The sequence below is a fragment of the Perca fluviatilis genome, chromosome 19, assembly GCF_010015445.1.
Source record: "Perca fluviatilis chromosome 19, GENO_Pfluv_1.0, whole genome shotgun sequence".
Taxonomy (NCBI): domain Eukaryota; kingdom Metazoa; phylum Chordata; class Actinopteri; order Perciformes; family Percidae; genus Perca; species Perca fluviatilis.
Genome location: NC_053130.1, coordinates 15,132,379 through 15,150,586, shown reverse-complemented (window position 1 = coordinate 15,150,586; position 18,208 = coordinate 15,132,379). Strand labels below are relative to the sequence as shown.

The 18,208-nt window shown below is 40.3% G+C and overlaps 1 protein-coding gene and 1 long non-coding RNA gene across 3 annotated transcripts; one reads left to right on the top strand and one right to left on the bottom strand.

The window, feature by feature from the left end:
- Positions 1–6,991: 6,991 nt before the first annotated feature.
- LOC120547672 lies at positions 6,992–12,959 on the bottom strand. Of its 2 annotated transcripts, none has more exons than XR_005637098.1 (4): positions 12,862–12,959; positions 11,133–11,170; positions 8,843–8,926; positions 6,992–8,036 (listed from the first exon to the last, which is right to left on the bottom strand). It is a non-coding gene; the product is annotated as an uncharacterized LOC120547672 (long non-coding RNA). The 2 variants fall into 2 exon arrangements; XR_005637099.1 differs by having other exon boundaries at positions 8,843–8,929; positions 12,862–12,952.
- fas (Fas cell surface death receptor) lies at positions 12,265–17,098 on the top strand. Its single transcript, XM_039783205.1, has 9 exons — positions 12,265–12,443; positions 12,890–12,978; positions 13,792–13,926; positions 14,035–14,152; positions 14,302–14,369; positions 14,492–14,590; positions 14,792–14,838; positions 15,259–15,280; positions 15,973–17,098. The coding sequence occupies exons 1-9, from the start codon at positions 12,370–12,372 to the stop codon at positions 16,266–16,268; spliced, it is 948 nt and encodes a 315-aa protein (XP_039639139.1). The 5' UTR covers positions 12,265–12,369; the 3' UTR covers positions 16,269–17,098.
- Positions 17,099–18,208: the final 1,110 nt, after the last annotated feature.

Below are 18,208 nucleotides of genomic sequence, written 5' to 3'. Positions count from 1 at the left end.
CAGCCAGCCAGAGCTTTTTAAAGGGCCTGTGATTTGACAGAATCCCGTGGGGGGAGACGGGGGGATTAGGATTAGCAGCTGTTTCCCCTCAAACACTGGAGAAGATACGCTATAGCTACACCACGCTGATGGCAAATTAAATGATGAATTGAACATGCGTGCGTCGCCTCAGATAATGTGCTAAAGCTCCCCATTTCATAAATAGCAAGGAAGTTGTCCTTTTCTTGAACCCGGCCGTGTGGATCGGCTGTCACACACACATACTGAGTAGCAGGGAGGAAAGCAAAGGCATATTGCGGCCGTGAGAAAGGTTTAAAACATCATCACTTTAATCTGGGAGCACAAAGCCAGCTACAGATTATGCTTCTGCCTCTCAAGCGATTCTGTTGCAGATCCGGTTTAGATGACCCCCGCTAACACCCTCAGAGACAGGGGCTTTTAACCCCAAACAAACACTGATAGCAAGCAGCCATCAAATGAGAACACACAGTGAGCACACACACACACACGTTATCCACATCCATAGCATGTGGACTGTACCCACCCACAGCATCCCGAAACACATACACAAGGGCACCCATAGCATACGCTCACAGCCGTAGACAATAAAAGATAAACACGCAGGCTTATGCCCGTTCCACTTGCATCCATTTCAGGCTATTAAGGAAGACACAAAAAGCCCAAACTGTTGCGTAGCTAACAGGTTTTGAGGTAAAACTGACACAATTGCTGGTGTGAAGAGACAGCACACAAAACTGCCATCCCTGACACCGTCACAGAGAACAGAAGTGAGGATGACACTGCAGTGATGTTGTCAAAATAAAGGGCACAAAAGCGTGTGTGAATTATTGAAAGATTTAAGCAGGATCACAGAGAAAAGTCCAAAAGATGCTGAACTCCTCTGCTGCTGACCTTGTGGACCTTATAACCTGTATTAAAGCAGCTGTCGTAACACACACACACACACACACACACACACACACACACACACACACACACACACACACACACACACACACACACACACACACACACACACACACACACACACACACACACACACACACACACACACACACACAGTTTTGCTCTTTTAAACTGGAGCACCAACCACACAATTAGTTCCCTGTGAGTTAATGACTAGTCCTCTCTATCACTTATAAAAACCCAAAGGCCACAGTGAATGCAGAAAGAACCCAATTCTACCCCTGTCTGGCATTTCTGTCCAAATACTATTTCAGCTCACAAGATTGACATACTCTGTCTAATTCACACTATTTTCTTTTAAAACAGCTAGCGCATTATTTAAAGCAATTCACAATGAACCAGAACTTAACATTTGCTAAAGAGAAACAGGCGCAGAGCAAACAGAAATGGAAAGAGGGAGAAAGTGGGATACAGGAGAGAAAAAGGATATTAAAATTGAGTGAATTCGGTGGCGGTTCACCACAATACACTTGAGACCTAAAGGATGAGTCAGAGAGGAGATGGCCATGTCAAAGAAAATTATGAAAGCAGAAGACGAAAGAAGGAAGGGGTGGGGGGGGGATTTTCAAGCACAAGTAGCATTCTGTTTGAACTAAGCTCTTGATTTTGAACTCTGAGAATAAATTATAACAATGTCATTATATCTCAGTCAGCATCTGGAGCACCAAAGCTCATAGAAAAGATATTTTCTGGCTAGACAAGGCTGTGTTTTTTCTTTGCCAGTTTTTGCCCAACACTTAAATGAGCCTCAATCTAATTGGTCTTACCCCCACTCCACTTTAGCCATTTGTGTCTTTACGTAGAGGAGTTTTTTTACACTTTACAATTGCAAAGCTTAACCACTCAAACCACATGGAAAATGTCCCCACACCCTTAAATAACGGTTACACGTGTGTGACTGTGTGTGTGTGTGTAAAAAAAGAGAGAGAGAACGAGGTAAAGAGAGCGAGAGCACACCCTGATGTTTCCTGTCTCCAAATAAAAACGGATTGCTTGTGTGTGCGCAAATACAGTATGTGTGTCTGCGCATGTGTGCTTGTATACCTACATTCTACCAAGTGCAAATTTTCATTTTTGACATCTCACGCATGACATGAAAACATGCAACAAGCTCCTGTAGTCGAGACGTTATAAACCGCTGACATATTAAAATAAATGTCAGTGCATCCACGTACATAGGCCTATAGCACACACACTCACACACGCCACCTGTGACATTGCCACTCATTTCTGTGTGCGCAGCACAAGTCAGATAAATCACGACAAGAGTACATACCTAATAGCCACCGTGTATTCATCCTGCAACACACAAAGCCAGATTTGATCAGATTGAATAAAGAGCATCAGACACAAGACAAGCTGCACACTATCGGCTCTCATCTCTGTGATGTCTTAAACATCCTGATGCAATACAGGAGACGTAAACATGCCATTTCATATCATCACTTTTTCTAAAGATAATTATTTTGGCATTTATTTGACAGGAGAGCTTAGACTTGAAAGGGGGAGAGAGAGTAGAAATGACATGCAGCAAAGGGTCGCAGGTCGGAATTAAACCCGCGGCCACTGCAGAAAGGACAAAGCCTCTGTACATGGGGCGCACGCTCTACCAGGTGAGCTACCCAGGCACCCCCATATCATCACAATTAACCCAATATCACATTATTTCTGAATGATTTCAACCATGACAGAGACTTCCATCAGATAGAAAATGACAAAGTGCTGAGGTTTCATGTCTGTTTACTTCCTCTGTGATTTCGAGAGAGAGAGAGAGAGAGAGAGAGAGAGAGAGAGAGAGAGAGAGATTGAGTATGTGCATGTGAGGGTGTGTGTGTGTGTGTGTGTGTGAAAGAGAGGCCCTATCTGTACTTGAACACTCACCACTACCACAAATAAGTGAGTGTGATTCATCACTTCCTTCCTATTAAGCATGAATAGCGCAGGAGCAGAGGGTGTAAACCAAACGCTACAGTTCAAAGCACCACACTCTCCGCCCCTCTGTACTATATGTACAGCATGCACCTGCACGTCTTTATTACATAAAACATCCTTATTTTTACTTGATATAAAGTGCATTTGGTATGTAAGTCAGCTTTTCGGAGCATTGAAGATGCTATATGTGTGAAGCGTCTGTGCATGTGTTTGTTTGTGTGTGTGTGTTGTGTATGTGCAGTACTGTTTGTGTTGTGTGTTACAGGGCCTCCAAAAAGCTCTGCTCTCGACCTCTGGTGCCATCTGCCAGTGACAGGGCAGAAATGCAAATCAGATGCAGTCAGATAATACACCACGCTCGCTCTCTCCATTAGAGCAGCCTACAGAAATAAACTAGGTCAGACAGACCAGCAGCCCGCTGTGTGTGTGTGTGTGTGTGTGTGTGTGTGTGTGTGTGTGTGTGTGTGTGTGTGTGTGTGTGTGTGTGTGTGTGTGTGTGTGTGTGTGTGTGTGTGTGTGTGTAATAAGGCACATGCGCCTCTCTTTGTGTGGGGAGACGGCTATACATGTGTGGGGGGGATGGGTTTCCAGTTAGCATTAAGGGTTCATAACATCCTTAGGCCTACTTGTGATGCTGCACACTGAACAGTCACAAGTAACATATAGACAAACAGCAGCTCATCCAGTCAGCACTCCTTTAAAGATTTCAGACAGAGAACGCACTAGTAGGCTGTGTGATGGGGCAAAGGAGCAGGGTGACAAATAAAGGCTCTTATCTGAGGCTGAAATTAGCCACAGCCAGAGCGCAACTGATAGGGAGCGTATTAAACTCTCGAAAAACGAACCACCCGGGAGGGTGATGCAACGCAGAGGCAACACTGGTGTAATGCAGACAGATGCGTTCCCCTCTCTCATATCGCTGCGACGCCTCTGAATTATGAATGAGGCCCCGTGCACCTTCTTCAATGCAAAAGCCTTCTCCTCATAATGCTCACAATATACTGTTTGTTTTCATTAATGCCTTGCACTCAAACGCAGCCTACCATCATCATTGTTGGTTGAGCTAAAAATCTTAAATAAAAAGGTTAACAGAGTATTTAAATCCCCTTTTGTCTGAGGACAGTCAAATCAAACAGCACACAATGCAGATGGCACATAGGTGCCAATGTAAGATAATTAGATTGCTTGCTATTGCATTTGAGGAGCTAAACAGATTTATGATTTACAGGGATACAGCAACTTTTTGTCAAATGCAGTATCTGATCTACTAGTTCAAGGCTTCAGTTCTGTGTCCCTTTATTTAGTTGAATGCTGATGCTGCATCACATTCTGTTAATTTGTATTATTTCAAAAATGCATGCTGCACTAAAACGTGTAAATCTTATTTACCTAAAACACTTTTTAATGTCTTTCATAAATCCACAGTGTGGCCTATCACTAGTTTGAAATCTGCTATTGTCAGAAAATAAATCTAGATTCCAAAGAGGCATGCAAGGTTTATAAGTTTCTTTGACTCATTCTATGTGATAAACATGGAGCAATATGAGCTCAATAATAAATGACTGCATGCCTTTCAGAATCATTTCAAACATGGGCCTTCTATTTATAGAAGCTCAAACATTTCCTTCTCCAGCTAACTTTCTCCAGTTTTCTTTCTTCCTCCAACTGATTTCAGGCACAGATTGTAAATTCGGTCACAAGGGAGGGTCAATGATTCTCGTTTCCTGCAGTTTGGTCCTCTTTAACCAAATGACTCTCCACTCCCTGAATTCTCTCAAGCTCCACTGAGATATCTGCAGCCACTTGTGTGTCTGCATGTTCGTGTGTATGAATCTATGTGTGCTTACACTAGTTCATAATGTGCATGTGTGCAGTGTGGCATGTGTCTGCAGGCATGGGAGCATGATGCATGAAGTTAGATGAAAAGGTGACATGAGATGAAAAGGTTAATATTTTCCAGGCAGGTGGGTGGGAGGTGATAGCTATGTGTGTTCATGTGTGTTTGATTACACATTTATGTGTAATCATGTGTGGGTGAAGGAGAAAAGTTTCATGTAAAATGTTGCTGTGTTCTCAGAAAAGTGGATTAATTTCCCTGAAGTGAATATGTTACACGAGATTCATCGGTTCATTATGTTAAAAAATGATCAAATCTCAAAAAGATTTGAAATTTGGAGAACATTAGGTGATGGGAAAGAATAAAAATGTAATATTAATTTATAAGGGGTTTCTTATCATTAAGAGATACTACTTTTTTATTCTGCATGTATCCTGTTATTGACTCCACACCCTGCTATGCCCTGCTACGTCCTGCTGTGCCCTGCTACGTCCTGCTACACCCTGCTATGCCCTGCAGTGCCCTGCTACGTCCTGCTACACCCTGCTATGCCCTGCAGTGCCCTGCTATGTCCTGCTACACCCTGCTATGCCCTGCTATGTCCTGCTACACCCTGCAGTGCCCTGCTACGTCCTGCTACACCCTGCTATGCCCTGCTACGTCCTGCTACACCCTGCAGTGCCCTGCTACGTCCTGCTACACCTTGCTATGCCCTGCAGTGCCCTGCTACGTCCTGCTACACCCTGCAGTGCCCTGCTACGTCCTGTTACACCTTGCTATGCCCTGCAGTGCCCTGCTACGTCCTGCTACACCCTGCAGTGCCCTGCTACGTCCTGCTACACCCTGCTATGCCCTGCTACATCCTGCTACACCGTGCTATGCCCTGCAGTGCCCTAGCTAGTGGCCTCTAGCTCACCCAGTAATAAAGTCACTCTATAATAAAGGGAACCCCCCCCCAAAAAAAGAAGCAATAGCTGGATGATTCAGCCTCATATCTATTACTTTTAGCAAATATTTCAACATTTTATTCATTACTTTCAGCTAATGACTTCACCCGTTTATTCATTACTTACTATTGACTTTTAGTTAACAGTTTCAACTTCTTTGCATCGCTTGCTTTCTTAGTTTTCACACACTCAATTGTGTGTTACAGTTGACTCCAGGTGTGTAAATATATTTTTAAACAAATGGTAATTAGTATTTTTTTCAAATTAATTGCGCTTCTCCATATTACCACATATCCCCTAGTCTTGCATGCCAGACCTAGCTCCACAGTGCTGTGGATCCCCTGACAACTGCAGCAGTACGCTACAAGCAGAGGTGGGTAGAGTAGCCAAAAATTGTACTCAAGTAAAAGTACTGTTACTTCAGAATAATATAACTCAAGTAAAAGTAAAAAGTAGTCATCCAAATAATTACTTGAGTAAGAGTAAAAAAGTACTTGGTGAAAAAACTACTCAAGTACTGAGTAACTGTTGAGTAACTTCTGATTTATTTTTTAACACAAGCATTCAATCAGACAGACAAAAATACAAAATAATCATCTTTAGGCAAATTATAGTTCATCCAATCAATAAAATCAATTAAAATTAATTAATTACAAAATAACTTAAATTAAAATAATCCAGGTAAATTCAAGTACTTAATAAAATCAATAAAATAATAATAAATAAAAAATAAATAAGCACGAGTAACACAAATTTCCAAACCTTTATACTTTTTTACCAGGCTCTGCAGGCAGAACTAGAACAAGGTAATGTAGCTGCTGTTTCACACTTTTACTAAGGTAAACATGCTTTCAATATGAGGCCAGGGGTGTTCCTCCTCGTCTGGGTCTGCCGACGGTTGATTCTGACATTTTTGTTTTGCTACGACTGTAAAGCTAACCCGTCCCGCCGCTGAGATTGAGTATGGTCACATGACGAGACTGCACAACTACGTTTGATTGGTGAAACACAGTCACGTGGTAGAGCCTTTAGCCGAAGTCTCTCTCTCTCTGTCAAAATAAAACATTAAAATGAGGCATACGCGGGGGTGGGGGGATAAAAACAATGACGCGTAGAATACCAAAGAGGTAAAAAGAAAAGTACCGAGCTCATTGTAGCCTAATGTAGCGGAGTAAGAGTACAGTTTCTTCTTAACAAATCTACTCAAGTAAAAGTAAAAAGTATAGTGATTAAAAACTACTCTTAGAAGTATAATTTTTTCAAAAACGTACTCAAGTAATTGTAATGGAGTAAATGTAACGGAGTAAATGTAACTCGTTACTACCCACCTCTGCCTACAAGTACCCCGGGTTGGAAATGTAGATCACAGCAACGGTTTACGCTAGGTTAAGAGACTAGGAGGACCACAGACATATAAAGCATTCACATATTCTGCATGAGGGCAGACTCACAAATGAGCGAGGGGTTGTCCTAGAGGACAGACGTCCTTTCATGTAACGGTTTAGACAAAGGACAAACGACTGCAGTGGACCTACCCGGAGGACAGGTAAAGGACAGGAGAGGCAGGGCTGGAATCAGTTTTGCCTGGTCTACCGGCTCAGCTCAGTCTCTCCCTGCTGCCGCTCTGTTTTGATTAAGTCCCTAACCGGATTTTCCAATACCAATAGTCTCAATAAATCCATCTCTATGGGACATTCAACTGGCATTATTCTTCTCTTTCCTCTGTGCTGGGGAAAAGCGCTCGGCACAGTTTGGAACAAGACATCCAATCGGCACTCCTCTCCATTGTCTTCCCCACCAGACAGCCCAGTGAATGAATGCTCTCGGCCAAATCCCCCCTCCATGTGCAGAGGCAGACTCCCTTGCCCACAGATGTGCTCAGCTCTAATTAGGCAGACCGCTGTACGTGTTGCGGGGGGGAAATCTCTTTGCACAGACATATCGTCTAGTGGCAGCTTTACAGATTTACGTCTTTTAATCTAGTTTGTGTGCATGTGTGTAAGCTGGTGCTGAGGGAGAGAAAGACAGTGAGATATTGTAGCTGCTTTTGACAATTTAGTGATGAACCCAAACCTACAAAACAGCACTCAAAGAAATATGTGGCTGAGTATGTGAGAGTGTGTGTGTGTGTGTGTGTGTGTGTGTGTACACTCATGCAGTTACAGAGCGTACAGTATGCTTCAGACCTACAGAACTTGCTGAACATTCCCCTGAGACCTGCGTCATCAGCACAGAGGTTATTTCCTGTAGCTGAAGAGCAGCATGACTCTCTTCCTGTTCTGTGTGTGAAGAAGCATCAGGTTTGTCAGCCCTTCAGTCCCAGTTCTTCTATACTGTACACAGGTTACAAGGCAGACAAGCAGTTAGCAATAGATACATTTTGCCACACATTAGTTATTTCCTCTCTCACTCTTAATACATTCAACATATCCCAAATAAAGTTATCCCTTCTTGCATTATCCAATACCACGGTTTCAGCTTCTGAACATGAGCACTGAATGCGGAGAAACCTCATCAGTCTGGGTCTTTTTAAGGTGAATGTTTTAAATATTCACTGAAAGCCACAAAAAAAGAAAAACTGTCCCGGTGGTTATGTTTAAATGTCAAAGTCGCAGCAGTATAGCTACTCTGAATTGAAAGAGCAAAGCCAGTCCCTTTGGAAATATAGTTTTCATATTCACTCTCAAGGCATTCATGGACTATGATTACTACCTTCAGGCCTAAAAGCTTTGGCTCTTTAAAGAAGTGCTACATCTCAAGTTAAAGAAGAAGCTCAACCTCAAAAAGTAAACATTAAATATGAAGCTGTCTTCCACAACATGCATGCGATTTTAAATTAACAGATGCATAATACTTTAGGGGGAATATTTCAGCTAGTACAATACGTGGCACTGACATGTATGCAGTGACATTTCTGGAAAAACTCATTGCTTTGCTTGTTATTTTGAGTTTTGAGTTACCCCTGTGGTGACCCAATTTCCACAAAAAAACTGTGCATCAGTGACTATACTTAACTAAATCTATGAAACACACTAAAATGCATTACAGCATTGATGAACTTTAGCATGCAGAAGCAATGACAACGAGTAAAGTCTCTTTCTGTCTGGTGTTTCTTTTACCCAAACAAAAGAGCTGTTACCTTCTGCTTCTCCCCGGCTCATCTCCTCCCTCTTCTTCTCGTCCCTGGGGGAGGCTTTGCAACACGGTCCCTTCCAGCAGCTTCCTCCTCACAACAAAAACATTGTTCTTATTCTATTTTATTTTTCTCCCCTCCATCTCAGTGGAGCTATTACTCTGCCTTATTCTGCATATGACCTGGGGGCGATGGGAGGCGGAACACATTGGCCATGGAAGATAATGTCCTTCCACAGAGCTGAAATCTACGAGCTGCACTTCTCTGCTGGTGGTTTTGCAGCTATTTGGTTTTGTTGCAGTACAGCGGAGTGGAAGAGAGTCATGCTCTCATTGTGGCCTGGTTACAGTTGTATATGCTGTTATTACATTAAGCATTAGCCCACTCAAAACAAAGACTGAGGCACCAAAATACATGCGTTTGTGCCAAGAAGACCATGTCCAACTCATCCACCCATTTATCCTCGAAGCTAGCAGCGGAGGGAGGAGGCTATCAGATTTACTTCCAACATTTGAATTGTATAATGTCCATATGTATCTTTTTTTTCAACGCCCACCTAGAAACAGTTACTTCTTTGATAAAAGAATGAATGGTATAGTGAAAAAATGGTTGTCATTGTTTTGTCGTCGATCCAGTACGCCTACTTCCTTTACAGGTTTGGCTATTCAATACATGTTAACTGTTTCAACTCTGAGAATATATTACGTAAATACATTCCAAAAATACGAAGACTCCACAGTCATGCTAGCAGCGCTGTGAGGAAGTACTCAGGACCAGTGGTACTTTGAGCTAAATGCTAATGTCAAGTGCTAACGTGCTCAATGTTAAACTAATGTTTAATTAGCAGGTATAATGTTGTTTACCATCTTAGTTTAGCATGTTAGCATACTAACATTTGCTAATCTGAGTTGATATGGACGGAAATGGTATTAGTTTTGCACATATTTGTTCGTAAACTTTGAGAAGATATAATTTTGACCTGATGATGGCCCTAGTTGAACAGCTGTGGATACATTTCACTTAAAAGGCACAAAAGTCAACCTCATAGTGGCACCAGAATAAAAGTCAGGGAATCACCAAATGAATTAGCCTTAATCCTCTGCAGACCAAAAATATCTCTACAAAATTTCATTGCCATCCATCCAGTAGTTGTTGAGATATTTCATTCTGGACCAAAGTGGTAGACCGACTGAAAGACCGACATTGCCATTCCTAGAGCCATGCTGCTTGTGTGGCTAAAAATATGAATTCACTCACATAGAGAAGCTGCCGATTCATAGTGTGCCTCAGGTAATCTGACTGTCACCCTTTGTATCTCTCTTTTTCCTTGTATGCATTTATATAAATAAGTCAACTTTCAACCTTGCTTTGAACCGTAGCCCTTGAAAGCAATTTTACCAGGAAGATGATGTTATTTTATTTTACATTCTGGGGCGGGAGGGGGGTTGTTCTGTGTGTGTGTATTTCTTATGTATAAGTACAAACTTAATGCTTAAGTGCCTTGTGTGCGACTACTGTCCTGCGGTTTACCCAAAGCCTTTATGCCAAGGTGTTGGTACACACATACCCCTTGTCCTTTGTGTTCTATAAGGAAATGCTGAACGTACTTGTACGATCACAATCTTGAACTCTTGTACAATCTGCTAAAAACACCAATAAAAAAAGAGTTTGCAAAAAATCATCATTTTCTACAACACCTGTGTGTGTGTGTGTGTGTGTGTGTGTGTGTGTGTGTGTGTGTGTGTGTGTGTGTGTGTGTGTGTGTGTGTGTGTGTGTGTGTGTGTGTGTTTGTGTGTGTGTGTTAATTTTGCTCTCTAAATGGGCCAAATGAGCAGGCAGCAGACTGGTACAAATCCGACACTGGGACTCACTGGGACTACAAAGGGCTGAAATGTGATACACTTGCAAAAACAACCAAATCCCACAGGAGTTCTCCTCCAAGTTAAGTTCTTATTCCCCAGCCAAATTCTTTTTTTCTTCACTTTTGTTCAAAGATAAATTTGCTGTTAACTACACTTGGCAGAGATCAAACAAATATGACGTGGGGGAACGGGTGGGGGTGTATGGGGTGGGGTTGAGGCATTAGTTTCTTAGTTGCACAGACAGAAAGGATTTCCTGCTACAAAAAATTGGTTGTCTAGCACATTAAGAGCTTCATCAATTCACTCCACAATAACTTCATAAATCAAAGACAGAGTTTAGGATTATATTGATGTGTTTAGTATTATGAAAGTATACTTTCATACAGAACTTAATCAGGGTGGCAGGTATCCAGCTGTGCAGTGCTTTGCTTACCTGCATCACCTTCTTGTTATCTTTATTTTGCTGATTTCCTGTGCAGAAACAGAAAAAGACAGTTATGAGTTAGTAACTGGTCGAAAATTGCATGTTTTAAACTTCATTTTACTTTCACAAATCACCTTTCTTATCTGTCTGGAACCCAAAAGCATGGGTATTTGTTAACACAATTAAATGATGTCCATGGTTTTAAAGGAATGCTTAACAAACATAATCCAGTAAGATAAGCTAAATCATTGTTGGGTAGTTTTCTTGGTGTGTACTTTGTGCTGTGGATTGCAACAATCAGATGCAATTCAATTCTCAATCAATTTGACTTATTCTCTTACAGTATACTGCATTTATCTGCCATAGGCTATATGTTCATTTTTAAAAGTAAAACAATCCACTGTCTGTATTGAATGTTTCAAACAATACTTTGTTTGAATATACTGTATGTGACTATGCCACAAGAAATTAGAAGCAAACTCCTCCAGCCATCATATAATGAACAAAGAGCAATAACACCACCTAGTGGAACAATTTGAGTTTAGCATGCATAAGGGAGGCATCTCCAAACCATAGTTGTTACTGGCTTTCCATTCACTGTACAATGAATTCTTCTATAGAGAGATAGAGAGAGCGTGAGTCTTTTTAACCAGAGCCATTGAGGTCATCGAGGTGTGTTTTAGCAACATTTGAGTATTTTACATTCAGCAATTAGAAACTCACACGTGGTGGGTATTTTATTAGCTGATTGCAGTGCTTTTAAACTCATAGGTTTAAAATTGATTTATTTTAGGCTGACAAAAAAAATAATAAAGGCTTCAGCATTTCTCCCCCAGACATCCTAGCATGGAGATGGCTTTAAAACACCATTTAGTTTGTCAATTGGTAAATAAAATTTGCAGTAACTATAAATGACCAGCTAGGCTAACTGAATGAATGGCCTTCTGTTTGGTCTGTGATTACAGTTTTCTGAGAAAGGTGAGAGGAAACTTAAGTTACACACAGTTGGAAACATACAGTAGCCTACAAAAATATATGAATGTTTGTTTTATGAGCAGGCTATATTGTAAACTAGACATACTGTACGGTACATTGGTGACAGAAACTGAAAGCAAGAAATTCCCCATGAATCACCTCTACCATGAATCCCCGCCTCCGCAGTAGGGCGGTTACTGTAAACTAACTTTAACATTAGCAGTTTGTTCATTTCTTAAAATAGACTGATGTTAAGCTATATCACATCAGCATGATTGCCGCCGAGTCAAGCAGGTGTCCTGCGTGGTTTATCACCTTGGTCTTGCTCTCCCTCCTTGTGCTGGCGTAAGTAAAGTTACATAGATCACTGATATGAAGTCTGTGAGCTAGCTAGGCTCCATGATGGTGTTATGTCAAAGTCTGTACCCCGATTACGTGGTCGTTAAATTTAGGTTAACGCTAAATGTATAGCTAGCTACTTAGAGAGGAATGTTAAGGTGTATGGGGTAAGGTTGGGTTGAGGTTAAGTATCACATTAGACGGCATGAATTGAGAGGTTTTGGGCTGACATGGGGAAACAAATAGAGTAGCGCCCGATGGGTAACGTTAACGTTAGAATTCGTCACAACACCTGAGTTCAAAATTCTAGATAGGTAGCCTAAAATCTAGCTAACCGTTAGCAAATCGTCGACGAGCTAGTGCGATTTCTTTTTTAATGTAGTTATCGGTTATTTATTTCAACTAATATAGTTGTAAAACTTACTTTCACTTTCGTTTTCTGTCGTCTACAGTGCCTCTTCATCAGGGCGAAACAGAAGCAATCCTTGTATCGATGGCTCATACGACCATGAGGGGAGGACCTGTTGTCTGTGTGGTGCTGGTAAGTGTCTTCTTATTATTTGGACTTCTGGTTAGTGTCAGTCAGTGGAAACCTGTTGTATACTGTCCATGGTGGTTACATGTGAACTTAATGGCAATATGAAAATCAATTTACAAGTTTAGCTTCCTTTTACAATTTTTCTCAGTTTTTTAAAAACATTCAAAAACTCACACAAAAAGGCTAAAATCAATAAATCCCGTGCAAAATGAAACTGCTTTCAAAACAGTGTTATTTCTTCTCAAAATGTAATTTTGTGTTCAAATGACACACGCGCACACACACACACACAGACACACACACACACACACACACACACACACACACACACACAATCATGACATTTCTTAGAATCAGTTGAACACTAAGCGCTCAATGTTAAAAACTATTATGAATGGAAAACTGAAGACTTATGTCTTTTGCATGTTCAGTGTTACACTAACTATGTTTGTACACGTCTGCTTTCATATAAATAAAAAAAACACATATACTGTAATATAAACACAATAGCCTATGTGTTTGTGTGGTGAGTAGTCACAAGTTTTGTGTTGTTGGACACAGGCTTGTCACGCAAAACCTTTAGCCACAGCAGAACGATAACATGAAATGTTAAGATCAATATCTTAACATTTCATGTTAAATATGGCCATTGTTAAATATGGCCATTTCAAACTGTTAGTGTGTGTTTTGCCAGAAAAGGTGGTACAATACTAACTCTTAGAAATGTTTGCATGTGGTTGCCTGTGTGGGTGTGTAAATCATAGGATGGACCAAACTGAGTAAAACATTTCCTTCTGCCTCTGGCTCATACTGCAGGTCTGCACCTGGAAGAGCACTGCACTGCGAATCTACAAATTGGAAAATGCAAGACCTGTCCTAAAGAGACATACAGCAGTCACCCTAATTACCAGGAGTCCTGTGAGCCCTGCACATCCTGCTCCCAACCCAATGGTATAATAGACAGTATTTTTTTTTTTTTTAAGAAAACATACAGTTTTAAGAAAGGTGAAGGTCTGTCAGCCCCTCTAATGTTTGTTGTGTGGTTTACTGTCCTTTTAGCCAATCTAGAGGTGGACGAACCTTGTACCCCTGCCAGGAACGCTAGGTGTCGATGTAAAAAGAATCACTATTGCAGCAGCAACATAAAACCCTGTATAATCTGCAACCCTTGTAAAGTGTAAGTTCTGTTCCTATATGTAAACTTAAAAAATGTATGTAAAGCTTCTTAAAACTTGGTCTTATTGACTGCCAACAGAATTTAAAAAATAATTATGTTATAATAATGTTAAATACTGTCACTCACATTTGCTTTACTTTTGGTTCAAGATGTGATGATGGCATCAAAGTAGCCTGTACAGCCAACAGTGACACAGTCTGCAATGAAAAAAATGAAGGTATGGTTTAGTTAGCATTATTGTATCATGGTGGCTTCAATCAGTATATTTCCATGTAATTTATAAACAGAAATGGTGTAATTTTGTTTGTGATAAAAATGTAATGTGTCTTTGTGTTTCAGAGGATAATAAAGTAGGGATAATAATAGGCATAATTGTCTCGATGCTTGTCATTGGACTTGCTGTTGGACTTGCATGCCTTTGGAAGCGGAGACGCGACCGTGAGTATTTCTACTACTATGCAACTATATTTAATGGGACTAGCAGAGGGCACTAAAACATCATGTTACCCTCAGTAGAATAGCAAAATACAGTAATAATACCAGAGGTTCAGTTCACATTCAATTCAAGAAATATTCAGATTTATTGATTTTTTTGTTGTTTGTTTGTGTTTTTTTTTTTATATCAATTGTCAACATAAGGAAAGAGACGACACCCAGTCGAACTGACAGATTTTAATGGACCTGAGGTGAGTTTTTCACCAGTCCAATGTGATCTCTTTTAGTCCATTTATAACTCTCTGACCTGCTTTAAGATGTTTGGCCTTTGTTCGGTTTTATCTCACCTCTTTTGTAGGGGTGGGAATCACCAGAGGCCTCACGATACGATATCATCACGATACTTATGTCACGATACGATATTATTGCGATTTTGATCATGAATGATGAATGCTTTTCTGTCTCTCCTCTATCGGCATAGCTGCCCCTTTCTATAGGAGGTGCTGGTGGGTAGTCTGAAACCTTTGGTGTCCATGTTAGTGTGCTTGCTGTATCACTACTATTGTTGTGTGACATATTTGTAAAGCTTGTGTATGTGTAAGCAATTTGTTATTTTATCACTGTGGAGTTGTAATTTATTTACTAACATTCATTCTACTTCTGTTTCTCAGGAGCAGAGTCAGTTTCTTAGAGGTAAGAAAAGCTGATTTTTATTTTACAATATTAGAGCTTTAGTTGCTATTTCACTATATTTTGAGCTTGTTAGATGAAATAGCGGATTGATTGATAACCAGAATGAATTTACATTTCATTTTACGTCATTATTCAGTATTATATTGTGTCATGTTCTGTTTGGGAGGGTTGTATTTTATTGAGTTTTTTTCTAACCAATGAGTGAGTGAGTGCCAACATCATTTTTAGTTGACATGTTAGCTGCAGTGGCAGGAAGCAGTTAACTTAACAATGGTCATGACAATTTGAGAGCGACGCCGATTTCTGCCCAGTTGTTAATGATCTGTTAGTCGAATTGACAACAAATGTCATCTACACTTTTTACCATTAATGTAATTTTATTCTGGCCTTTTTCATGGATGTAGTGTTTTTTTGTTGCTATGGAACAAACCTGCCTACAAAGCTCTGATTGGCTCGGTTGTTCTTTTAACCGCTGTGAATTAGCACAACACCAGATCTCGGATGTGAGCCGTGATTTGTCTGGAGTCAGGCCAGATTGGTGTTGTAATTGTGACACTTTTTAATGACACTTAAACATAGCTCTTTTGAAGCTGCCTGTGTGTTTTTTTTCATTCACTAAAATATAATAAAGTTGTGATATGTGTTTTGTGCTTTGTTGTATTAATCACCACTTTTCCTGTCGTTCACATAAGCTCCAGTTGTGGATCTCCAGCCTCACCTGCCTGACATTGCAGAAGTGATTGGGTGGAGGGATATGGAGGGTGTAGCGATGCGCAGCACTATACCAAATGCTGCTATTGAGGCTTGTCAAATGAACCACCCTGGTAATATTCAGGAAGCGACACTTGAACTACTAAAGATCTGGGTGGAGAAGAATGGCCGGGAGGCTTCAAGAAAATTGGTCCAAATACTACAAAGGAGTAGAAAAAGGGACACAGCAGAGAAGGTGATGGATATATTGTCTAGACCAAATAATAATCCTGCTTGAAGGTCTGTTGTTGGCACCTTTTACATCTACTGTATGAATTGTTATTATTTTTTAAACCAATTGATGTTTACATGATAGGATTGAAATGTAAATACGGATTTAAAGGTCCAGTGTGTAACATCTTTAGTAGTTCATTATCAAAATCTGTGTTGCCCATTACCAAACTTGTCCTTTTTCATATATTTACCACCACCATCAATTCCAAGTATTCCTTCTGGCTTGAAATTTTACATTTGCGTTTGCATGAACTGGGGTAGACGCTCCATATTCATGCGTCATCTTGGAATACGTTAGCCGGTAAGGGACATACAGGACATACGCTAAAGGCGGAGTAGCCTGTTGCGTTTTCGCTGTCACATGATAAACGCACAGGTGCTGCTGATGGGTATCGTAGCTTCACGGCCCCGGCAAGTATGAAGAAGGAAACATGGAGGACCACACGTATTCAAAATCCAATCTTCTTCTACGCTAGATTGGAGAAATTCCTACACATTGGACCTTTAAGATTGTATGTAACTATTATGAGTCTTTGTCTGAACTTCAACTTTGTAAAAACAGATCTAGAATGCTGTTATAGAGAGGAATCCCTGTTATCTGCTTTAAATTATGGATTGAGATGTTTTCTTCAACTATTTACTTCCAGTTCTGGGTGTGGAAGTGTTCATAAAGATTACATTACATTACATGTACTGAAGTATGCCTCCCTCCCTGTGTTGAATTAATGAACTTAGTTAAAGGCAGGAGGAAGTATATGTGCCATTTCAGCCACAACTTGTATATTGTTTAATAAACGTGAATAAATGTATTACTGGAATAAAGTATCACATGCATTTTGGTTCCTAACAAAGTAACATTATTGCACCCCATAATTGTTTTATCAGTTAAATTATTATTAAGTATCCAGTAATTGAAAAAATACAAATAGACCTACATCCTAATTATTCACCCTCGTCGCTACATTTTTGTTCTCGGAATTTCAAATTAGAGAGGAAAGTCAACAAATCTTCCTATTTGAAGAGCTAAAATCAGTAAATTAGTCATTATTGCTTTGCAAAATAAAAATATATTCAAGTAAAATTGCTGACAATTGCAATTCTGTCAACTAATTATTTCAGCTCTAATTGGCACCCTGCATGTAATTTAAAGTGCTACCCTTTAGTAGGAAGTGATTTTGATGAATATAGAAGTATGGTTGCAGAAAACGATAGTCTTCGTTGTCGTTCACTTAATTATGAGTATGTGTCAGAGTGTGACTTAAAGTAGCTTTTCATTTTGATCCCAACATTGCATGTTTTGGTTAATTGCCCAGTTTGAGTTTTGGCAGTGTGTATATCTTGCATTTGGTTTTATTAGTAGATGTGTTGCATGTTTTAACAGTTATTATTTGCATGGTTTTGTGGATTTGCTGTGTTTTCCTAATTGTTTGTTGGACTGGGAATCAAGGTTATGAGAAGTAGCTGTTAGTGCCTGGACCGCGCTGCCTCCACAGCTCATGATTGGCCACAGGATCGAATGATGTGCTTGTTAGAGGTGGATGCAAAATAGGTGCAGACAGAAAGGAGGACAAAGAAAGAGAATCATGGGTGTGACTGGCTGGAGGAGAGTTTTGTTTTTAGTAAAAAAAAATGTTTTGCTGTGCAGAAGTAACCGGTTTGATTTTAAATAAATTACTGAAGAAACCATCCTGTGGAACTGAAGTATTTTAACAGTGGAAATGCCTTTTTTAGCTGGTAAAAAAGGACCTCACACAACCGTGTGACACATGCACAGAGAAATTAAACTTCTCTGCATTTCACTCATCCTATACATAAGAGCAGTGGGCAGCTGCAGGTTCCCGGGGACTGCTCCAGCAGTTTTAGCCAGTGCCTCTTGGTCAGGAGGCATTGACAGGAGCACTAATCTAACATACATGTTTTTTGTGGTGGGAGGTAAACCCGCAC

What these genes read in the sequence shown, in the direction of transcription:
- fas (XM_039783205.1), top strand. Translation starts at nt 12,370, where the DNA reads ATGATTGCCGCCGAGTCAAGCAGGTGTCCTGCGTGGTTTATCACCTTG. An exon ending in CTGTTGTCTGTGTGGTGCTG is followed by an intron (nt 12,979 to 13,791) that starts GTAAGTGTCTTC and finishes CTCATACTGCAG; the next exon opens with GTCTGCACCTGGAAGAGCAC. An exon ending in ATCCTGCTCCCAACCCAATG is followed by an intron (nt 13,927 to 14,034) that starts GTATAATAGACA and finishes CTGTCCTTTTAG; the next exon opens with CCAATCTAGAGGTGGACGAA.